The sequence below is a fragment of the Macrotis lagotis genome, chromosome 7, assembly GCF_037893015.1.
Source record: "Macrotis lagotis isolate mMagLag1 chromosome 7, bilby.v1.9.chrom.fasta, whole genome shotgun sequence".
NCBI classification, from domain to species: Eukaryota; Metazoa; Chordata; class Mammalia; order Peramelemorphia; family Peramelidae; genus Macrotis; species Macrotis lagotis.
In genome coordinates this window covers 169,351,265-169,363,784 of record NC_133664.1, presented here as the reverse complement: position 1 = coordinate 169,363,784, position 12,520 = coordinate 169,351,265, and the positions used below count along the sequence as shown (strand labels likewise).

At 38.1% G+C, this 12,520-nt stretch overlaps 1 protein-coding gene across 1 annotated transcript; it reads right to left on the bottom strand.

Moving 5' to 3' along the window:
* Positions 1-9,074: 9,074 nt before the first annotated feature.
* LOC141494198 (AP-1 complex subunit beta-1-like) lies at positions 9,075-10,264 on the bottom strand. The gene is given in 3 exon segments (XM_074195303.1): positions 9,075-9,264; positions 9,266-9,970; positions 9,972-10,264. Coding segments are annotated over 3 exon segments (1,188 nt in total).
* Positions 10,265-12,520: the final 2,256 nt, after the last annotated feature.

The following is a 12,520-nucleotide window of genomic DNA, read 5'->3' as shown; positions in this document are numbered from 1 at the left end:
AGAAAATGTATGTTTCAATATTCATTCAGACTCCATATTGCTTCAATTAGATGTGGATCTTTTCCACTGAAAGTCTTTTATAATTGCCTTTTATCACTTTATTACTGAGATCTAAGTATCTTAGATAATATGGCAAAATGTTGCTATAATAGTGTGCAGTGTTCTCTTATGTCTTCTCAATTCACACAACATCAGTTCATGTAAATTTTTTCAAGTATTTTTTCTCCCCTTAAGTCAGGCTGCTCATCAGTTCTAATAGAATGATAGTATTCCATAATATTTGTATACCACAATTTGTTCAGTCTTTCCACAATTGATGGGCATCCCTTCAATATCCAATTCTTTGCCATCATAAAAAGAGCAGCTACAAATATTTTTGTACATGTAAGTCCTTTGCCCTTTCTTAAGATTTCTTTGGGATAGCCTAGTAGAGCTAAACCAAAGGTTATACAGAGTTTTATTGCACTTTTGGCATAGATCAAAATTATACTCTAGCATGTTGGATCAGTACACAATACCACCAAAAGAGCATCATTGTGTATCATTTTCCTTTTCTGTCAGGTAAGTCAATTTAATAGGTATAAGGTAGTTCACAGATTTGTTCTCATTTGCATTCCTCTATGCATTTTGATATTACAGAATATAGCTTGAATTTCTTAAAATATGCCTATTCAGCGGGTAGCTAGGTGGCACAGTGGATAGAGTACCAGTCCTGGAGTCAGGAGTACCTAAGTTCAAATCCAACTTCATACACTGAATAATTACCTAGCTGTGTGGCCTTGGGCAAGTCACGTAACCCCATTGCCTTGCTAAAACCTAAAAAAAATGCAAAAAAGAATTGAAGAAAGTAAAACCCCCCAAATTAGAATTGAACAAATATAAACCAATGTATCTACAAGACTTTAAGATTCCATCAAACAAAATGGAAAAGGCCAAAAGAATTGAAGAAAATGTAAAGTACTTTTAAAGAAAACAAATGACTTGGGAATATAGATCTAGGAGAGAAAATATGCAAAGCATCAGACTACTAGAAAGCCCAGATCCAAAAAAAGAACCTGAATAACACCATGCAGGAAATAATAAGGGGAAACTGACTGATTCTGTTAGAACAATAGAAAATATAACCACTGAAAGAATCCAGAGAAATCTACCAGAAAGTGACCCCAGGATAAAAACTCCAAGGTCTGTTCTATTCAAATTTCTGAACTCTCAAAAAACAGAGAGAATATCATATGGCAGCAAAAAGCAAACAATTTGAATACAAAGGAAGCACAATCAGACTCACACAGGACCTATTAGCCTCAACACTGAAAGATCAGAAATATATCATATTTCATATATCAGAGAGCAAAGATCTGGTATTAAAACCCAGAATCTACTAGCCTGCAAAATTCAGCATTACTGTCAAGGAAATGGATGGATGTTCAACAAAGTAGAGGACTTCCAGAATTTTCTGACACAAAGATCAAATATGAACTGAGAATTCAATCAACATATATAGGAGTCAAGAGTTATGTAAAAAGGTAAATAAAGAGGGGAAGAAAAAACAAAACAAAACAAAAGTTGGTCAAGACCATCAAATTGTACATAATTCTAATAGGGAAGATATAACACTTCAAATTCTTTAGAACTTTACTTCTCTCAGGTTAATTAAAGGGTAGAATATAACTGACAAGATTAGACTTTAAGGATATGGGTAGAATTGTGTTTTGTCTCTCCACTGAAGAGGTCCAAGATGACAACACCATGTTTCAGACAAAATGCCCTGATGAAAATCAGGGGTGTTAACTCTAAATTTAAGTGTCCTATTATTCTTTAACTGACAAAGCTTATCACTTACACTGAGGAGAGCATCATAAACTGCAAGGTCTTGAGTCAGTGTTTCTATAACTTACAATCATTTGTAAAGTTCACCTGTGAGACATTCAGAGGCTCCCAGTACCTAGAGAGCTTGAAGATTCCTGTCACTTTGACTTAGTGGGGGCTTCACTTAAGAAGGGGTTAAGGACCCTGATTTGGGGGGGGGTGTGAAATTATAACAGAAAATAGGTCTGGGGCCAGGCACAAATAATTCAACAAATGATGTGACTTTGTCTAATGTTTTGACTCATGAGATATATTGAGTATACTTGGAGGGTACTTGAAAAGGGGGTAAGATAAAAGATGATTATAATTATAATTTGTTGCAATTTGAGACTACTGCTTATCAAGCGATAAAGTAATAAATCTGTGATGATATCCTGACAACAATCTGAGCTTATCAAGCAATCAAATAATCAAATTGTTATTGATTATACCTGATTGATAGTAACAGTGCAATAAATAACACCAGGGGAAGAGACAAAAGGATTTATACTTTTACAAGGAAAAAAAGGGAGAAAATGAATGTTGGGTAAATTCTATTCAATAGATTTGTTCCAGAGAAGACATAAGATACATTCCTACTTGGGTTCAAAAATCCATCCAATCTACAGGGGAAAGGGGGGATGGGGGAAAGGGAAAGATAAGGGAAGAAGAGACTGATAAAAGGGTAGGTGGAGGCATAAGTGAAAATAAATTGAAAGTTAAATTTTAAAAGAAATTCTAAGGGGAAAAATTTTTTTGTTAGGAAGAATAAAAGGAAAGGAAATAAAAACTTATAAATGGAGAAAGCATGGAGGGAAATACATAATTAGTATCTTAACTGTAAATGTAAAAGGGATGAAGTGTACCACGAAACAGAAGCAGATAGTATAATGTATTAAAAACAAGAATCCTACAATATCTTGTTAACAAAAACACATTTGAAGCAGAGAGATACATAGAGGTTAAAGATGAATTGATGGAACAAAATATATTATGCCTCAGCTGAAGAAAAAAAGTCAAAGGTAGTTATCCTGATCTCAAATAAAGTAAAAACAAAAGTTGATCTCATTTAAAGGGATAAGGAAGAGAAAGAACTATATCTTCTTGAAAGGAACCATTGGTAATGAAGCTATATACTAAACATGAATGCACCTAGTGATATAGCATCCCAATTCCTAGAGAAAAAACAGAGTGAATCACAAGGAGACATAGACAGCAAAACTTTAATAATGGGGGAACCTCAATCCCCCTCTCTCAGAAATAGATAAATCTAACCACAAATAAACAAGAAGGAAGTTAAAAAGGTGAATGAAATCTTAGAAAACTCAGATATGATAGACTTGTGGAGAAAACTTAATTGGAATAGAAAAGAATATAACTTTTACTCAGCAGTACATGGAAGCTATACCAAAATTGACTATGTACCAGGAACAAAAACATTATAAGCAAATACAGAAAGGCAGAAATAACAAATACACACTTCTCAGGCCATTAATCAATGAAAATTATATGCAATAAAGGATCATAGAAAGGTAAAAAAACTTATTGGAAATTAAATAACTTTATGTTAATAATGGTTGGATCAAGTTGTAAATAATGGAAATTTTATGGGATGCAGCCAAGACAGTTTTGAGGGGAAACTTTATATTTCTAAATGCCTATATGAGTAAAATAAAGGGGAGATCAATGAATTGTATATATGCAACTAAAAAAAGGTAGGAAAAGAACAAATTAATCATCCCCAATTAAATAACAAATTAGAAATTCAGAAAATCAAGGGAAAAATTTAAAAAAATTAAAAGAAAAACCATTGATTTCATAAATAAAGCTAAGAGCTTTATGAAAAATTCAATAAAATAGAGAAACCTTTGGTCAATTTGATTTTTTTTAAAAAAAGAATGAAGATAAGCAAATTACCAAATTACTGACTACCAATGAGGAGGAAATTAAAGAGATAATTAGGAATTTCTTTGCCAAACTTTAGGCCAATAAATTGGATAACTTTAGTGAAATGGATGAATATTTACAAAAATACAAGCTGCTCAGATTAACAGTAGAGGAAATAATTTACTTAAAGAAAACCATTTCAGAAAAAGAATTTGGAAACATCATTAATAAACTTCCAAAGAAAAAGTCTCCAGAGTTAGATGGATTCACAAGTGAATTCCATAAACATTCAAGGAACAACTGGTTTCAAATCTATATGAATTATTTGAAAAAATAGATGAAGATGCACCCTGTCTAATTCCTTCTATGACAGAAATATAATGCTGATACCTAAAGCAGGAAGAATCGAAACAGAGAAAGAATATTATAGACCAATTTTCCTAATGAATATAGGAGGCAAAAATTTTAAATAAAATATTAGCAAAGTTATCACTAGAACAATACATACTGATTAAGCAGGATTTAAACCAGAAATGCAGGATTGGTTCAATATTAAGAAAAATATCAGCATAATTGACCATATCAATAACAAACTTAAGAGAACTCTCAATAGATGCCGAAAAGTCATTTGACAAAATACAGCAACAATTCCAAATAAAAAAAAAACACCCTAGATAGGGTGGGAATAAATGGATTGTTCCTTAAAATGAGAAGTAGTATCTATCTGAAACTATCAACAAACAATATATGCAATGGACAGATACTAGAAGCATTTCCAATAATATCAGGGGTGAACCAATGATGCCCATTATCACCACTATTACTAAATATTGTATTAGAAATGCTAGCATTAGCAATAAGAGAAGAAAAAGAAATTCAAAGAATTAGAATCGATAATGAAGAAACAAAATCTCACTCTTTGAAGATGAGAGACCTAGAGAAACCTAGAAAATCATGTAAAAACTGCTGGAAAAATTAACAATTCTTTTTTTTTAAATTTTTTTGGATCTTTGCAAGGTAAATGGGGTTAAGTGGTTTGTCCAAGGCCACACAGCTTGGTAATTATTAAGTGTCTGAGGCCAGATTTGAACTCAGGTACTCCTGACTCCAGGGCCGGTGCTCTTTCCATTGCACCACCTAGCTGCCCCCAAAATTAACAATTCTAATGAAGTTGTTGGATATAAAATGAACCTACATAAATCATCAGCATTTTTAACATATTACCAACAAGATATAGCATCAAAAGAGAAAGAATGAGAAATCCTATTTAAAATAACTTCAGACAATATAAAATAATTGGGAATCTACCTGCCAATGCAGACTCAGAAGCTCTATGAAATCTACTATAAAACACTTTTCACACAAATAAAATCAGATCTAAATAACTTTGGAAATATCAATTTCTCTTGGGTAAGTTAAGCAAATATAATAAAATTTTGAATTTTACTAAATTAAATTACTTATTTAGTTTTGTATCAATCAGATTTCCAAAAATCTACTTTAGTGAGCTAGAAAAAAAATAGTAACTCATGGAGGATCAAATGATCAAGAATATTAAAAGAACTAATGAAAAAAATGTAAAGGAAGGTATCCTAGCCTTACCATATCTAAAATCATGTTATAAAGCAACAGGCATCAAAACTGTCTGGTACTTGCTAAGAAATAGAGTGGTAGATTAATGGAATATACCAGGTATAAAAGAGACTGCAGTAAATTATAGTATTTATTGTTTGATAAACCCAAAGGTTCCAGCTTCTGAGATTAGAGCTCACTCTTCAATAAAAACTGCTGGGAAATTAAGATAAGGTTAAAATGGGTGCACTTTGATTACTCTTGGGTGGGTGTATATATATATGTGTGTGTGTGTGTGTGTGTGTGTGTGTGTGTGTGTGTGTGTGTGAAAATAATAAGACAATTTTATAAGCAAATTAGGATAATATAGTACGATTTACCTACCAGACCTATGGAAAAGAAAGCATTTTATTACCAAAGAAGAGGGAGAATATTATTTTTTAATAAACTGGATAATTTTGACTACATTAAATTTAAAAGTTTTTGCATAAATAAAAAGGACTGCAATCAAGATTAAAAGGAATATAGTAAACTGGGAAACAATTTTTACAATTAGTGCTTCTGACAAAGAATTCATTTTTAAAATATATAGAGAGCTGAATCCAATTAATGAGAAAAAAAGTCATTCCCCATTGATAATTGGTCAAAAGATATGGAAAGACAATTGTATGAAAAAGAAATCAAAGCTATCTATATTCATATGTAAAATTGCTTTAAATCGTTACTGATTAGAGAAAAGCAAATTAAATCATCTCTGAGTTACCACAGTTCTGAGCTACTCACAGTTCTCATATTGGCCAGTAACTAGAAAGGATAATGATCAGTATTGCAGGGATGCGGGGAAAACTGGGAAACTAGAATGATGAACGGATTCAACCTTTCTGGATAGCAATTTGCAATTATGCCCAAAGGTAAATAAAAATGTGCATACCCTTTGATTCAGTAATTTCACTACTTGAAGAGATTGGTTAAAAATCTCAAATGTAGAAAAAATATTCATAATAGCTCTTTTTGTTGTACAAAGAATAGAAACTGAGGGGATGCCCATTAACTGGAGAATGACTGAACAAACAATGGTGGTATATGTGTGCGATAGAACACTATTGTTATATGAGAAACCATCAGGGATGGGATGTCAGAAAAACCAGGAAAGACTTGCATGAATTGATGATGAGTGAAATGAGCAGGACCAGAAGAACAATAGAAACACTAGCAATAATAAGGGAGGGTGATCAACTATGGTGGACTTGTTCATTTTAACAGCACAATAATCAAAGACAATTATATCCAGAGAAGGAACAATGGGGTTTAAATGAAGACCAAAGTTTATTAGCTTACATTTTTAAAAGTTGTCTTACATACTATATAATTTTGTTACCTCTAATGTCATCTTTATTCCTTTTACATCTAATTCTTCTCTCATAATACATTCAATTTCAATCTTTATATGCTATGGTTAAAATATAAAATCTATTGATCAGTCATCAAAAGATATGAACAGATAGTTTTCAAGTGAGGAAAATAAAGCTAGATATAATCATATAAAAATGCTCCAAATCATTACTGATTAAAGAAATGCTAATTAAAACAATAATGAGGCATGACCTCATACCTATCAGATAGCCTAAGATGACAAAAAGAGAAAATGATCAGTGTTCGTCAGGTTGTGGCAGGATTTTGATATTGATGTATTGTTGGTGAAGTTATGAATGGGTCTAACCTTTCTGGAGAGCAATATGGAACTATGCCCAAAGAGCAATAAAACTGCTCATGCCCTTTGATGCAGAAATTCCAATTCTAGGGCTATATCCAGAAGAAATTGTAAAAATTGGAAAATTCCTACGTGTTCAACTAGTTTTTGGAGTGGCAAAGCACTGGAAATTTTTTTGGCTATAATTATTCTTCAATATTTTATTTATTTTTCCAACTATATGCAAAGATAGTTTTCAACAATCATTTTTGTAAGGTTTTGAGTTTTATACTTTTCTCCCTCTCTCCCTTCCCTCCCCCTCTTCCCCACACAGAAAGCACTCTAATATAAACTCTACAGGTGTAACCAGGTTAAACATAGATTCATATTAATCACATTGTGAAAGAAGAATCAAGCCTAAACAGAAGAAAAACATTTGAGAGGGAAAAATATGACAAAATACATAAGACAATTTTAAAAACTAAGTATCATAAGCTTCGTCTGTATTAAATTTCATAGTTCCTTCTTTGGGTATGGATTTATTTTCCATCACAAAAAAATAGCCTGAAAAGATTTGCACAAATTGATGCCAAGTGAAGTGAGCAGAAACAGAAGAATATTGTTCATGCTAACAGCAACACTGCTGATGATCAACTAAGACAGACTTGTTCATTTCAGCAGTAAACAATCCAATACAATTCTAAAATACTTGTGAAGAACTGGAAATTGAGGGGATGCTCAACAATTGGGGAATTGCTGAATAAGTTATGGTACATGAATACTATTGGAATACTATTTTTCTGTAAGAAAACATAAATGATAGGTCTCTAGAGAAGCATGGAATGACTTAAAGGAGCTGATGCTAAGTGAAGGGAGTAGGACCAAGAGAACAATGTACACATTTTTTTAAAAAATTTACTTTCAAAAAAATTATTCTCATCCATTTCTACAGGCATATTTCTTTTTTTTTGATGGAAGATATCACTTTTATTGGTTCTTTCTGAAAACAGGAGTCGACATACAATCTATATGTCTCTTCTTTAAATATATATCAGATATATTTACTACAAGGGCACTCAGGCAGCCCATCTGGGAGAATCTGAACTCTGTCTTTGTGGAGGGGGGAGGGAGAAAAAGTAGTGTCGCTGGTTGCCCAAAGTGATAATTCTTTATTAACAAACAGCAGGAAAAACACCCCAAGCTCCAGCAGGAGCCACTGGCCAAGTCTCAAGCCCTGGGCCCCTCTCAGGCCGGGCCTTCAGGGGAGGAGGCTAAAGCTTCCAGGGGGCCTGGCTGGCCAGCAGCTGACCAGGGGGAGAAGGGCACAACAGACAGTGGCTGCAGCTTCTGGTGGGGGGATGGGAAGGATTTCCAATGCAATGAGCACCTGTGGTGGGGTTCCAGTAGGAGGAGGATGGAACTTGCGAGTAGCGGTCCAGTGCCTAGTTTCGAGGGTTCCATGGTGACCCTCTGAGGCCTAGTCAGATGAATTGTGGGAGGGGTCAGCCAAAGCAAACATGGGGAGGAGGAAACACTGTGGGGTTGCTAATTTGGAGGGAGAGGGGCCCTCTCTTCCCGCTCCCTTCTCCCCGAAGCAGGTGCCCGGGGGCTGCAGGAGACCTTCCTCACACAAGGCCCATCCAGCCGGGGAGGGAAGATGGGCCCGGACTCTGGTTCTTTGCTAGATATGATCAAGAAAAAGCCCCAGAGACAAAGGGTCTTCCCAGAGTCTCTTGGGGGGTCTGGCCTAGGGAGAACAAATATCCGCTCCTGCCTGAGATGGGGGAGGTGTTGGACCCTGATACTTCCTGACCTCAGTTCCCCCATTTTCCGTCCTGTGGCACCATCCTGGGGCCAAGCCAAGGCAGCTGGGTGTGTCTCCTCCTCTCACCACCGGCCCGCTCCCTTCCCTGGGGGGCCCGAGGCCTAAGCACAACTCAGCGCCCCTGGGCCCCTGCCACTGGATCTTGGGGAGCTGTCAAGACAAAGGAGCCATCTGCTCTTCCCTCTCCTATGAGAAGAGACGCTGTCAGCTCCTGGGTGAGGAGGGGTGGGAGGGGCTGGGGGAGAGGAGGGCCTGTCAGTTCTTGAGGATCATCTCATAGGCCTGGTAGACATGCTGGGAGACCTCGGGGCCTGGGCACTTCAGGGACAGCGTGAAGTTGAGGTTGCCAGGCTGGATGTGCAGCTCGGCCAGGACCCAGATGCCATTGGTTAGCTTCAAGGACTGGTAGAGCATGTCCTGGCCCTCCACGTTCCTCTTGGTGATTGAAGATGTTGCTGCCTTGCAGCTTGCTGCTCCCAGCCTCTGCATTGAGGGGGCAGTCTTGGAACGGGAACTGGTCCTCGTTCACATTAGGAATGTCTTTCCATGTGGCCAGGAATATCTGCCGTTCCATCCTCCCATCTTCCACAAAGAGGATGTGCAGCCGGTACAAGGTGCTGAAGTAGAAGACATCAATGTTGTTCTTCACGGCCACCTGGAGGTTGTTCAGGGGGTCCATCTTCATGACAGAGCCCACGGTGTTGAGAGGGAGGGATATCTCCACTGTCTGGTTGGGACTGAGAGGGGCTTGGACTTGGAGGGGAGCTGCAGGGGCCAGGCCAAAACTGTTGTGGTTGAACTGGATGGCAAAATCAGACATGACCTGCAGGGCCTTGTTGGTCAGCAAGAGGTCCATGGAGATGGAGCCCACCTGGCAGGTGAAAGTCCCTGAGATCTCCAGGCCCTTGGCTTTCATGGCAGGGAGCCAGACCGCTTTCGGGGCCACAAAGGAGCCTGACAGTGTGCCCACTCGGCTGGTTAAGTCAAAGAGGTCCCCCAAACCCCCACCAATGGGGGGTCCCAGGTTGGCCGGCATGGTCCCTGTAGGTGGGGCAGTAAAGTTGCTACTGCCCATCAGGCTGTCCAGACCTCCCCCAAGCAAGTCTACGGCTCCCATCTGGACAGGGGCCATAGTTGGGGTGGGGCACTGATGGGGGGAGCAGTTCCAGGTTGAGCAGGTCCCCGAGGAGGTCGCCATGGGCAGGGATGACCGCCAGCTGCTCACTGGGGATTGCACCTGGTGGGGTGGCCTCAGGACTCTCAGCACTCTCACTGGAGCCGGTGCATGGGAGCAGGCTCTTATGCACCACTCCCCAACTGCCCTGCACAAAGGCGCTGCGGGGCTTGTGGTATATGGAAGCTAGTGTGCCAATGTAGCAGATGAGCTCATCCAGGAGTGTAGGCTCAATGAGGTCAGTCTTCTCTGAGATCAGTGGTACAGGCATATTTCTAAGTCACAAAATTTCCCTCCACCCTTCCTTCCCAGCCCCCTCCCCTCACAATCCCCTCACAAGGGAACAGTTAGGTTAGCATTTTACATATATATATATATATATATATATATATATATATATATATATTTTGTTAAACATATTTACAAATTAGTAATTTTTGGCATGAGGAATTAGGATTAAGGGAAAGATATAGGGGATACTTTTTATAATGTGTTCATCAGATTTGGTATGGGTGTTTTGTGTGTGTGTGTGTGTGTGTGTGTGTGTTATGTATTGTTTCGTTTTCCTTCCACTGGAGGAGATAGTGGGTCTAATATAGTTGTCCTAGGTGTTTGAATTGCTGAGATGAGTTGCTTCCATCAAGGTTGCTCATCTCATAATGTTGTTGATGTGTACATTCTTCTCTTGACTCTACTCCCTTTCGTTCAGCATCAGATCCTATAAGTCAAACAATGTACATGTTTACAATAACATTATGTGGACTTCCAGTCAAGATGGTGGAGAGAAGACAGTCACTGTGTTAATGCTTCTAGTTCACCTCAAAAATAACAAGCAAGAATCCAGAAAGAGAATCTAGAAGAATACCTACCAAAAAGATCTGTCAGGGACCATGAGTGAATTTGGAGCAGTGACCAGAGGTCCAGTGCAGGGGCAGCAGCCAGAGGATTGGCCTCAGCCACAGAGATTTGATGAGTGGCAGGTCTGAGAATCAACTTTACCTGCTGGAATCTTTGATTAGGAGGAGAGGAGATCTGGTCAGCTCCAGATGACAGAAGGGTGAATTCCAACCTCAGAAGAGTAGAGCACACCTGAAAAATGACCAGCTGGGCAAGGGAACTGAGCTCCATACTTTCAGCAGAGCCCTTTTCCCAGAACAAATTGTAAAACCCCCATCACCCACATAGGCTCAGGTGTGGGCAGCAGAGTTCACTCAGCTGAAAGGGAGTGGCCCAACCCATTGTTCAAAGTTAACTCAGACCCTGCTTCTGAGGGCCTCAAAAACTCCAGAGAGGGGTGGCTAGGTGGCGTAGTGGATAAAGCACCGGCCCTGGAGTCAGGAGTACCTGGGTTCAAATCTGGTCTCAGACACTTAGTAATTACCTAGTTGTGTGGCCTTGGGCAAGCCACTTAACCCTGTTTGCCTTACAAAAAAAAAAACACCAAAAAACCCCCAAAACAAAACAAACAAAAAATAACTCCAGAGAAAGCAGCCAGTGTACCATACTGGATGGCCCTTGGAATTACTAAGCCAAGTGAAAAAAGCCTCTAGGGTTTTCAAAATCAAAAATCTGAGAGCCAGGCCACCACCCCCAACACAAGATCCAAGAATGATGAAGAAAGGGCAGGAAGGGGGGGGTCCATGGAGAAAGATTTAGGAAAATAGATTCTAATCCAGAGAGATCTAGCACTTCTGAGGAGAATATGAATTGGTCTCCAGCCCAGAAAGACTTCCTTGAAGAAATCAGGAAGTTTAAAAAACAATTAGACAAATTGGGAAAAGAAGCTCAAGCAAAAAGTAATATGTTGCAAGAGAAAATTAACATCTCCCAACAAGAAATCAAATCGTTGGAAAATAAGTTTGGACAAATACAAAATGAAAATACTTCTCCAGATGCTCAAATGCAAAGGCAAAATGAACATAAGTCTCTCAAAAGCTCAATTGCACAAATGGAAAGCTCTTTCAAAAATAGAATTGACTAAATGGAAAATGAGTTGCAATAGGTAAATGAAGAAAACTCCTATATAAAAAAAAGAATGGAGTCTGTAGAAACTAATGACTTCATGAGACAGCAAGAGCCTGTTAAACAAAACCAAATAATAGGTAAAGATAGAAGAAAATGTAAAATACCTCATCAGCAAATCCACTGACCTCGAGAATAGATCATAGAGGGACAACATGAGAATTATTGGTCTTCCTGAAAACATTGAAGAGAAAAAAAAAATGCCTAGACTTAATTTCACAGGATTTAGTGATGGAAAACTACCGTGATATCATGGAACTAGAGGGCAAAATATTTATTGAAAGAATACCTTTATCCCCTCTAGAAACAGATCCTAAAATGAAAACACCAAGGATCCTTGTGGCCTAATTCTAGAACTATCAGATAAGAGAGAAAATCCTGCAAGCAGCCAGAAAGAAACAATTTAAAAACCAAGGAGCCACAATAAAGATTACGTAGGATCTGGCTGCATCAACATTAAGGGATCAAAGGGCCTGGAATGAGATCTTCCAAAGAGCAAGGGAAC